The sequence below is a fragment of the Moschus berezovskii genome, chromosome 3 (genome assembly GCF_049115385.1).
Source record: "Moschus berezovskii isolate FMDL1 chromosome 3, NW_MosBer_1.0, whole genome shotgun sequence".
NCBI classification, from domain to species: domain Eukaryota; kingdom Metazoa; phylum Chordata; class Mammalia; order Artiodactyla; family Moschidae; genus Moschus; species Moschus berezovskii.
The window spans coordinates 39695652-39707617 of NC_142462.1; the positions used below are offsets into that span (position 1 = coordinate 39695652).

The 11966-nt window shown below is 38.2% G+C and overlaps 1 protein-coding gene across 4 annotated transcripts in view; it reads left to right on the forward strand.

The window, feature by feature from the left end:
- The window catches only part of RUNDC3B (RUN domain containing 3B), a 179132-nt gene that overhangs the window by 68989 nt on the left and 98177 nt on the right, over positions 1-11966 (forward strand). For all 4 annotated transcript variants that reach the window (XM_055420596.2, XM_088833770.1, XM_088833775.1 and 1 more), the window contains one exon: positions 11421-11506. In XM_055420596.2, the coding sequence (XP_055276571.2) occupies positions 11421-11506 (86 nt within the window). The remainder of the gene's footprint in view (positions 1-11420; positions 11507-11966) is intronic.

Consider the following 11966-nt stretch of genomic DNA (forward strand, 5'->3'; position numbering starts at 1 on the left):
TGATAAGGTTAATATTGGCAAAAATGTATTTATCTTGTTTAATAGAATGTGTAATATTTTTAAGTTAGTGTGTTAATCATATCTGACTCTGCAACTCCATGGATTGGGGCCCACCTGGCTCCTCCATCCATGGGAATTTCCAGGCAAGAATACTGGAGTGGGTTGCCATTCCCTTCTCTAGGGATTCCTGACCCAGAGATCAAACCCGTGTCTCCTGTATTGCAGGCAAACTCTTTACTGTCTGAGCCAATAGGGAATACATTTAAGTCAATAAATGTCTTCATTTCTAAGTCAACTATGACTAGTTTTTTTGTAAAAAATTTTTCTCATAGATGTTTAAATCTTTTTTGTTTCATTTTTACTTTAGCAGATTTCATTTTTGTCACAGTTGTTACCTTAGCAGTCCTTTGGCCTTCATTTTGTTGAACTATTTATTTGTTTATTTACTTTCTAATTCTCTGATTGAATACAGGTTTTAAAAATGTGCAATTTGAATTCTCTTTTGCATCCTAACTGAGTTTGTAACTTGGCTTCTGTAGGTTAAGATGAAAAGACTTGCTTAGTCACTCAGTCATGTCCAGCTGTTTGTGACCCCATGGACTGCAGCACGCCAGGCTTCCCTGTCCTTCACTATCTCCAGAGTTTGCTCAGACTTATGTCCATTGAATCAGTGATGCCATCCAACCATTTCATTCTTTGTTGCCCTCTTCTACTCCTGCCCTCAGTTTTTCCCAGCATCAGGGTCTTTTCCAGTGAGCTGGCTCGTCACATCATATGGCCAAAATATTGGAGCTTCAGCATCAGTTCTTCCAGTGAATATTCGGGCTTCATTTCCTTTCAGAGTGACTAGTTTGATCTCCTTGCTGTCCAAGGGACTCTCAAGAGTCTTCTCTAGCATCAAGGTTCAAAAGCATCAGTTCTTATGCACTCATCCTTCTTTATGGTCCAACTCTCACATCCATACATGACTCCTGGACAAACCATAGCTTTGATTATACAGACCTTTGTCAACAAAGTGTGTGTCTCCTTTTTAAAACACTGTCTAGGTTTATCGTAGCTTTTCTTTCAAGGAGCAAGTGTCTTTAATTTCATGGCTGCAGTCACTGTCCACAGTGATTCAAAAGCCCTAGAAAATAAAGTCTGTTGCTGTTTCCATTTTTTCCCCATCTATTTGCCATGAAGTGATGAGACCAGATGCCATGAGATTAGTTTTTTGAAAATGTTGAGTTTTAAGCCAGCTTTTTCACTCTCCTTTTTCACCTTCATCAAGAGACTCTTTAGTTCCTCTTTGCTTTCTGCCATTAGGGTGGTGTCATCTACATAGCTGAAGTTATTGATATATCCCCTGGCAGTCTTGATTCCAGCCTGTTATTCATCTAGCCTGGCATTTCACATAATGTACTCTGCATATAAGTTGAACAAGCAGGGTACAGTATACAGCCTTGAAGTACTCCTTTCCCAATTTGGAACCAGCCTGTTGTTCCATGTCTGCTTCTAGCTGTTGCTTCTTCCTGCATACAGGTTTCTCAGGAGGCAGGTCAGGTGGTCTGGTATTCCCATCTCTTGAAGAATCTTCCATAGTTGTTGTGACCCACACAGTCAAAGGCTTTAGCATAGTCAATGAAGCAGATGTTTTTCTGGAATTCTCTTGCTTTTTCTGTGATTCATTGGATGTTGGCAATTTAATCTCTGGTTCATCTGCCTTTTCTAAGTCCAGTGTGTACATCTGAAAGTTCTCGGTACATGTAATGTTGTAGCCTAGCTTGAAGGATTTGAGCATTCCCTTGCTAACATGTGAAATGAGCACAACTGTATGGTAGTTTGAACATTCTTTGGCATTCACCTTCTTTGGGATTGGAATTAAAACTGACCTTTTCCAGTCCTGTAGCCACTGCTGAGGAGAAGGCAATGGCAAGCCACTCCAGTACTCTTGCCTAGAAAATCCCATGGACGGAGGAGCCTGGTAGGCTGCAGTCCATGGGGTCGCTACGAGTCAGACATGACTGAGCGGCTTCACTTTAACTTTTCACTTTCACACATTGGAGAAGGAAATGGCAACCCACTCCAGTGTTCTTGCCTGGAGAATCCCAGGGACGGGGGAGCCTGGTGGGCTACCGTCTATGGGGTCACACAGAGTCAGACACGACTGAAGTGACTCAGCAGCAGCAGCAGCAGCAGCCACTGCTGAGTTTTCCAAATTTGCTTCTGTATTGAGTACAGCACTTTCACAGCGTCATCTTTTAGGATTTGAACTAGCTCAACTGGAATTCTGTCACCTCCACTAGCTTTGTTTGTAGCGATACTTCCTAAGGTCCACTTGACTTCACATTCCAAGATGTCTGGCTCTAGGTGAGTGATCACACCATCGTGGTTATCTGGGTCAGGACGAACTTTTTTGTATAGTTCTTCCTCTGTTTATTCTTGCCACCTCTTAATATCTTCTGCTAGGTCCATCCCATTTCTGTCCTTTATTGTGCCCGTCTTTACATGAAATGTTCCCTTGGTATCTCTGATTTTCCTGAAGAGATCTCTAGTTTTTCCCATTCTGTTGTTTTCCTCTGTTTCTCTGCAGTGTTCACTTAGGAAGGCTTTCTTATCTCGCCTTGCTATTCTTTGGAACTCTGCATTCAGATGCTTATATCTTTCCTTTTCTTCTTTGTCTTTAGCTTCTCTTCTTTTCTCAGCTATTTATAATGCCTCCTCAGACGACCATTTTGCCTTGTTGCATTTCTTTTTCTTGGGGGTGGTTTTTGTCACCACCTCCTGTACAATGCCAGGAACCTCCATCCATAGTTCTTCAGGCCCTGTCTATTAGATCTAATCCCTTGAATCTATGTGTCACTTCCACTGTATAATTATATTAATAGAAAGTACCCCAGTGATACAGAAACTTTATTTTCTTATTTTCAAATTAAAAGCAGGAGAGATTAACATGACAAGTATATTCTAAACTCCTTCAATATAGGGGAGAATATATTTCTGTAACTAGCATATACCAAAATACAAAAGGTAATTGAGAAGGTAAGAAACACTAGAAATGTAGCATTCTTGACCTGAGTGGACCAAAGAGTCTGAAACTCCAGCTGACCAGCTCTCTTAATAAGCCTTAGGAGTAGGCCCTACACAGCAAGATGCTGCCCAGGAGAGACAGGTTAATATTTATTCTGTAAAAAACTGGTATTGAGTATGAAAACACCACAGAACAATCATGTTCTTAATCCTGTTTTTATATCTTTGTTTTGCTCAGGCCTCAAACAGAGTCCATCCCTAGGCAAGGATACTGGAGTGTGTTGCCATTTCCTTCTCCAGGGGATTTTCCCAACCCTGGGATCAAACTCAGGTTTCCCTCATTGCAGGCAGACTCTTTACCATCTTAGCCACCAGAGAAGCCTCCATTTATTAATACTTGTGGGGGAAGAAAGATACACTACTTGTCTGGAAAAGTCTGCAGGCAAAGATTACACCTGTCTTTATTCATTGTAGTGCAAGGAGCAAAGTACTTAATCAACTCAGTGAATCACATCTGCCAAGTGTCAGGATTGAAGGATTAAAGAAATATCTCAGCCTTTGCACTGCAGTTTTGAGTGACTACTAGCGTGTATAACACTCTTTTTTTTTTTTTTTGGTTAAGTTTTATTTGTTTGTTTTTATGTGAACCACTTTTAAAGTTTTTATTGAATTTGTTACAATATTGTTTCTGTGTTATATTTTGATTTTGTGGCCATGAAGCATGTGAAATCTTAGCTCCCCAACCAGGGATCGAACCCACATCCCATTCATTGGAAGGCGAAGTCTTAACTATTGGACTGCCAGAGAAGCCCCAAGAGACAGGATTTTGAGAGGCGGTTGATGGTAGACAAGGAAAGGCTGAACTGCTCCCTTTTTTCACTTGCTCCTCTCCAGTTTTGGCTCTGTACAGTAGACATTTTCCTAATTTTGACAAATGTGGTTTTAAACCTTCCTCTTGTCCCACTTGACTTCCAAATAGACTGTATTTCTGTGCCCTTCTTACAGCCAACACTTGAGAGAAGGATGAGTTAGAAGGAAGAATGTTGGGGATATTAGAATATACCTCTGATTCTCTGGCTGGCATTGCCTCCTAATACATTATATTTTATTTTTTTATTATTTTTTTTCTCTTTTTATTGGAGGCTAATTACATTAATATATTGGATGTTTTTGCCATACATTGACACGAATCCGCCCCGGGTGTACATGTGTTCCCCTTCTTGAACCCCCCTCCTACCTCCCTCCTCCCCATATCCTTCCTCCAGGTCATCCCTGTGCACCAGCCCCAAGCATCCTGTATCATGCGTCGAACCTGGACTGGTGATTCATTTCACATATGATAATATACATGCTTCAATACCATTCTCCCAAATCATCCCACCCTCACCCTCTCCCACAGAGTCCCAAAGACTATTCTATACATCTGTGTCTCTTTTGCTGTCTCGTATACAGGGTTATCATTTCCATCTTTCTAAATTCCATATATATGCGTTAGTATACTGTATTGGTGTTTTTCTTTCTGGCTTACTTCACTCTGTATAATAGGCTCCAGTTTCATCCACCTCATTAGAACTGATTCAAATGCATTCTTTTTGATGGCTGAGTAATACTCCATTGTGTATATGTACCAAAGCTTTCTTATCCATTCATCTGCAGATGGACATCTAAGTTGCTTCCATGTCCTGGCTATTATAAATAGTGCTGCGATGAACATTGGAGTACATGTGTCTCTTTCAATTCTGGTTTCCTTGGTGTGTATGCCCAGGAGTGCGATTGCTGGATCATATGGCAGTTCTCTTTCCAGTTTTTTGAGGAATCTCCACACTGTTCTCCATAGTGGCTGTACTAGTTTGCATTCCCACCAACAGTGTAAGAGGGTTCCCTTTTCTCCACCATTTATTTATAAACCCTCTCCAGCATTTATTGCATGGAGACTTTTGGATAGCAGCCATTCTGACTAGTGTGAAATGGTCTCATTGTGGTTTTGATTTGCATTTCTCTGATTATGAGGGATGTTGAGCATTTTTTCATGTGTTTGTTAGCCATCTTTATGTCTTCTTTGGAGAAATGTCTGTTTAGATCTTTGGCCCATTTTTTGATTGGGTCATTTATTTTTCTGGAATTGAGCTGCAGGAGCTGCTTGTATATTTTGGAGATTAATCCTTTGTCAGTTGTTTCATTTGCTATTAATTTCTCCCATTCTGAAGGCTGTCTTTTCACCTTGCTTAAAGTTTCCTTTGCTGTGTAGAAGCTTTTGATTTTAATTAGGTCCCATTTGTTTATTTTTGCTTTTATTTCCAATATTCTGGGAGGTGGGTCATGGAGGATCCTGCTGTGATTTATGTCAGAGAGTGTTTTGCCTATGTTCTCCTCTAGGAGTTTTATAGTTTCTGGTCTTACATTTGCTCTCTAATCCATTTTGAGTTTATTTTGGTGTATGGTGTTAGGAAGTGTTCTAGTTTTATTCTTTTACAAGTGGCTGACCAGTTTTCCCAGCACCACTTGTTAAAGAGACTGTCTTTTCTCCATTTTATATTCTTGCCTCCTTTGTCAAAGATAAGGTGTCCATAGGTGCGTGGATTTATTTCTGGGCTTTCTATTTTGTTCCATTGAGTTATATTTCCGTCTTTATGCCAGTACCATACTGTCTTGATGACTGTGGCTTTGTAGTAGAGCCTGAAGTCCGGCAGATTGATTCCCCCAGTTCCATTCTTCTTCCTCAAGATTGCTTTGGCTATTTGAGTTTTTTTGTATTTCCAGTGTATAGCACTCTTATCCAGCCTTGATACTTGGGAAAACGTATCAGAACCTGAGCATCAAACTTATGTTTTAAACAGTGTGTAACTCAGTAGGCTTGGGACCAAACTATGATCTTCATTTTTGACTTCTATTTAAGAAACTGGATTCATTTTGATTACCCTTTTCGGGTTATGTGAACATTTTAAATAGTGGAAAACAGGATGCCCTGTGGCACAATGATTGATTCAGGCCAGAGACATTCTCTAAATTGATTGATTGAATCAGGATTGCCTGTGTCTTTGTATCACTGTACAGCTGAGATTCACATTGTAGAAACTTGCTGCCACAAGAGATGTGAACTTAGTCACCCTAATCTGAGACCTGTAAAATGTAGACATTCCCTTTCTTTGCTTAGTCTGTGACTAGTTGAGCTCAGTTTCCAGGGCCTATTCATAGCCTGTCAATGAAATAGAATATTTGAATTGAAGATTGTGACTATCATCTTTAGATCTCAGCCATATTTGCAGCTATTCTTTCTACAGTATACAAGGGATCTTCCCTGGCATTCCAGTGGTTACCACTCTGTTTCCACTGCAGAGGGCGTGGGTTTGATCCCTGGTCAGGGAACGAAGATCCTACATGCCCACCAGTGCAGCCAAAAATAAAAAGTATAATATGCAGGAATTTGGGGACATAGAATTTCTGTACATCAGCTTATTTAGGTGTCAGGCTAGAATTAGCTTTCTGAGAAAAATGACTTCATATCAACAGGTACCTATTTTGCTTACTTCTGAACTTATCCATCTTCCGTATCTGCTAATTTGCGTCAGTTACTTGTAAGCATAGTATTAATACATGACCTTTGACAGAAGGCCTACTGAAATTGGATCCTTAGTTACTATTTTTGTTTATCTTGCAGATATTTCCATTGGATTTTCTTAGTATCCCAGCTGATTTCAAGTTCAAGATAGCCTTCTTCCCCTTTAGTTAGTTTCTGGCCTTAAAGTATGAACTCTCTACTGTCCTTGAGTTCTTCCTTCTTCCTGCATATCTTGTGTGAATTTTCTTTTCCTTTGTGTTTAAGAGCGTTCTTATTTTTTAAATTCTTATTTAAGGCTGTGTTATGCTTTCCTAATTTGTGGTTGCTAAGTGAAGAGGAACTCAAAAGTCTCTTGATGAAAGTGAAAGAGGAGAGTGAAAAGGTTGGCTTGAAGCTCAACATTCAGAAAACAAAGATCATGGCATCTGGTCCCATCACTTCATGGGAAATAGATGGAAAAACAGTGGAAACAGTGTCAGACTTTATTTTTTTGGGCTCCAAAATCACTGCAGATGCTGACTGCAGCCATGAAATTAAAAGACGCTTACTCCTTGGAAGGAAAGTTATGACCAACCTTGATAATATATTAAAAAGCAGAGACATTACTTTGCCAACCAAGGTCCGTCTAGTCAAGGCTATGGTTTTTCCCGTGGTCATGTATGGATGTGAGAGTTGGACTGTGAAGAAAGCTGATCGCCGAAGAATTGATGCTTTTGAACTGTGGTTTTGGAGAAGACTCTTGAGAGTCCCTTGTACCACAAGGAGATCCAACCGGTCCATTCTAAAGGAGATCAGTCCTGGGTGTTCATTGGAAGGACTGATGCTAAAGCTGAAACTGCAATACTTTGGCCACCTCATGCGACGAGTTGACTCACTGGAAAAGACTCTGATGCTGGGAAAGGTGGGGGGCGGGAGGAGAAGGGGACGACAGAGAATGAGATGGCTGGATGGCATCACTGACTCTGTGGACATGGGTTTGAGTGAACTCTGGGAGTTGGTGATGGACAGGGAGGCCTGGCGTGCTGTGATTCATGGGGTCGCGGAGAGTCGGACATGACTGACTGAACTGAACTGAACTGAACCCTATGTATTCCTTCTATTCAATATGAATGTAACATATTATAACTTCCGAATATACTAGTCACATCAACCACTCATATATCCATGCATCCCTCCAGCTGATAAATTTTCATTGAGCACCTATAATGTGACAGAACTGTGAGTGTAATCCTTAATACATTTTTATGATTTATGTCCCTAATTCTGCCTCATTCTTCCTGGTCTCATCTTCTGCTTACTTTTTCCTTGTTCAGAAGCTTACCTTTTCAGTGCTTTGTCCTAGATGGTGGTTAGCCACATTTTCCACTGAGAGAGGCAGAGGCAGAGAGAAAGGGTGTTAATCACAGATACACCAGAGTTACTGAATACTGGAACTTTACAGTAAGATACAGTGTTGCTAAGAGGCCACTTTTATGTTCATTTTCTCTTACTGATTCGTAAATCTACCTCCTCTTTTAACTACCACTCCACTTTCTCTATCCCTAGTTCTTTACTGTGATGGCCCCATACCTGGAAGTGAAACCAATTGAAGGGGTCCTGTAACACTCCAGGCTTTTGAGACCCCAGAACGGCTATACCTTGGGAGTTAGGGAAATTCAGATGAAAACCAGCACCCAAAAACCTAAAAGTGGTGCTCTTAAGTGGTACAAAGTGGTTTTCAAATACACTCTGTCTACCAGAAGAAAAGTAAATCTACTCTAGAGAAAGGTAGCATTAGAGTTGCTGCAGATTTTCTTCCACAATGTCTCATATTTAATAAAAAGTCGCCAAGCATATCAGGAAACAAGGTTAAATGAACAAAACTAAGAAATGCAAAAATGAAACAGACCTATGGGAGATGCAGATAATGGACTTTTAAGTAATTATAATATGAAGAAAATATAAATAAAGATTAATACTAGAGAACTGGAGTATATAAGAAAATCAAAATAGGAAACTACAAAATACTCATTCTTAATAAACTTGTACAATAATCGATCGTTTGCTAAGTTGTAATGCACATCAATGAATTTCAGAGGATTGAAATATAAACAAATATAATGTTCTCTAACCACAGTAGAATCCATACCAAAGAGTTAACTAGGCTTATATAAGTTGAAGTTGAGAAGACTTTCTAAATAACTGACGAGTGAAAGAAGAAATTACATATGAAATTAAAACATACTTAGTAATGATAATGAAAATATATAAAAATTGTACTTAAAGGAGAATAGATAAGTTTGAGTAGGCTTTTATGTATTTTAAGAAAAAGGCAGAAAATTGGTTATCAAAGCATTCATCTCAAGAAACTTTTAAAAAAAGTAATAAACCCAAAGAAGAAGGAAAGAAGTAATGAGTAAAAATTCAATTAAACAAACAGTTGTACACTAGAAGAAAATCAACAAAACTAAAAGTTGGTGTTTTTAAAAAGATTACTATAACTGATAAGTTTCTAGCGAGGCTACTAGAAGGAAAAAAAGAGAGGTTATATATTACCTGTATCTGTAATAAAGAAGTGATAAACCCCACAGACTCTACAAACATTAAAAATCCTAAGAGAAGGTATGAATAACTTCACACCTGTAAATTAAAAATTTAAATGAAATGGGCAAATTCTTTGTAAAATGCCACTTATTAAAAACTAACGCAAAAAGGAAGAAAACTTCTAAATATTTTGATGTCTACTAAAGAAATTGACTCTCTGGTTTAAACTCTTCTCCTTACAGCCCATTTTTAAATTGACTTATCTTTTTCTTATAGATTTGTAAGAATTCTTTGCATTTTACAGATGAGACTCTTGTCAGTTACATATAAGGCAGATACTTTTGTCCATTCTGTGGTTTGTCTTTTTACCCCCTTAAATAGTTGCAGTCCACCCCCTGAAATAGGAGGGAAGGTAGTGTATATGGATATTAATTCTATTAGGTTGGTCAGTTTGGTGGTGAGATGAGTCCCCTGTCTTCTAGTTGTGTCTGTTTTTTGTTTCCTCATATAGTAAAGTAGGGACAGTATTGGTAACTGACACAATTCTCAGGAGGATTAAATATCTTAATGTGTCTAATACAGAGGCAAGCATTTATTAACTCCAGTCTTAAGGAGTGTTGACTACTTTTATTAATTTTTTTTCAAAAACCTTTAGTGGCAAACAGGCTAATATTTGTGTCTCCCAAACAATAACAACCTACAGTGGTTCACCATTACCTAACTGATGCAGTCTAAAATATTATACCTGCTTTTCAGCTTTTCCCTGTTGGATGATTCCAACAAGCTTTCAATATTTTGTTGCTTTTGTTGAAAGAAAAGAAACCGTTAAAAATCAGCACCATTTATTATGACAGTGTAACAGAATTGCACAAACATCCAAAGACAGGAAACTAGGTGCAGCCCAGTTTTGTATGGCATGAAATGAATAAATCAGGAAGCAAGGCTTTTCCCCACATTTCTTACCTAACAATAGCACACTTTCTCTGGAGAGTAACTTTCCCTGCTTCTGTGAGAGAATGTAGCTTTTTAATTCAAGCCACTACTGCTAGTCTGTCTTTTAGATGAAATTTTAAGAAACTTGAGACTGAGGGCTGTTGTGTGCCTCTTCCCTTCCTCTGTTCCAGTCAGCTACAGCTAATTGTAGGTTCCCCTAGGCTTACTCAGCAGAGGCAGTTGACTGAGCACAAGGGCATGCTAAGGGGTTTTGAGGTTGGTGGGCAAACTGACTGGCGTGCTAACCACGCACATGCTCCAAACAGTACAGCAGTTTCTAGCCTGCCAGGTGTTACCACTGTCTGGATTAACTTGTTTTCAAACCTTCCTGTACAACAGTTTGAGGAAATCACTAGAACTGTAGACATTTCTGTAACTGTAGGCATTTCAGTGCTTTTTTTCTATACTGATAGTTGACCATCATATATATTTTGGTTAGTGTCATCTTTATTCTTAGCTACTATTACAGTGGTTTGATTTTTTGTATAGTCAGCCTTCATAGATTTTCTGGAGAGGTCTGAAAGGGTTGAGTGAAGTGAACATAATAGGATTATAAAATTCTCACTAACAAGTATTCTTTCATTCTAAACAAAAAGTTCAGAATAAATGCTTTGGATTATAAAAAAAACTTTACTGATTAGTCCCAACTACTGAATGCTGTTACCCTTTTTCAAAAGTAAGATTATTCATATTTTGTTAGAATTGTGTGTTTCTGTGAATTATTCTAGGATATGCTTCTGAGATAGTTTTTGTTGTATGTTTGCTTTTTCTGGTTTACATTTCTGGTAATATTTTTTAGAATGCTCTGGAGGCACCAAATTCAGTGACTCATGATTTGGATAAATGATAAATAATGAAATTTGGCTCACTATTTGTTGTGTAAACTTCCCTCTGGAAAGACTAAAAAAGTGGTGTGAGGATTATTTTTATTAATGAGAATGGACTCTTTCCTCTTGTTTTATAAGGGGACTCATTTCAATTAGCGTGTTGATTTGGGCACTGAAGTAAAGGGATGAGTCTTGTGATTTCCTTATATAATTCACAAGAAGTCTCTAACCCAAGTAACTCAATTTTGATGGTTCTGTCCCTTGAGAAGTTAGAAAGTTAATTGGACATGCTCTACCCTACACCTTTAGAGAAACAAAGTATATACTATATATAATTAAATTTATCTCATCTTATCTACTTAAATATTTTTTAGTCTTTATAAAATACACATTTTGAGTGAGTTATTCTTTGCATGTTAAAATGCTTATATTTTTGATGACATAGTGAACGCAATATGTTTTAATTTCTAATTTTTTCTTTACGTTTGATTCTTTCTTCTTCCTTTTAGGGTAGAGCCTGGATCAGAGTAGCACTCATGGAAAAACATTTGTCTGAATACATCTCTACAGCTCTGAGAGACTTCAAAACAACCAGGTTTAAAAGTCCTTTTAATTTTCAAATATATATTGAGAGTCACCTGAAGACTTAGAAGTAAGAATAGAATAAAGACTCATTTGTTTTTCAAGTGCTCACCTATTTTATTTCGCCTTTTTATACTTCTATGATAAATCCACAGTCTTCTCAGGAAAACAGTTTTTCGACTAAACATACTTCCACCTTGGTTTATCTTCTCAGGCCTCACATTATGCCTGGAATATCTTTTTTTTCTGAAAAGTTTTGATTCTTACTTTTTCAGCACTTGAAATTTCATTCTCACCACAGACTTTTCCTATTGCATTCTTCCTCTTTCCACACTGCAACATTTATTTCATTCACTTCTTTAATTCTTACATAATTAATGATTGTTCAGTTGTGTTTTGGGGGCAGTCTATACCAATGTTCTCCTTAGGGTGTATAGATTTATGAGATGGTACATTGTGCAAAACAGGACTTT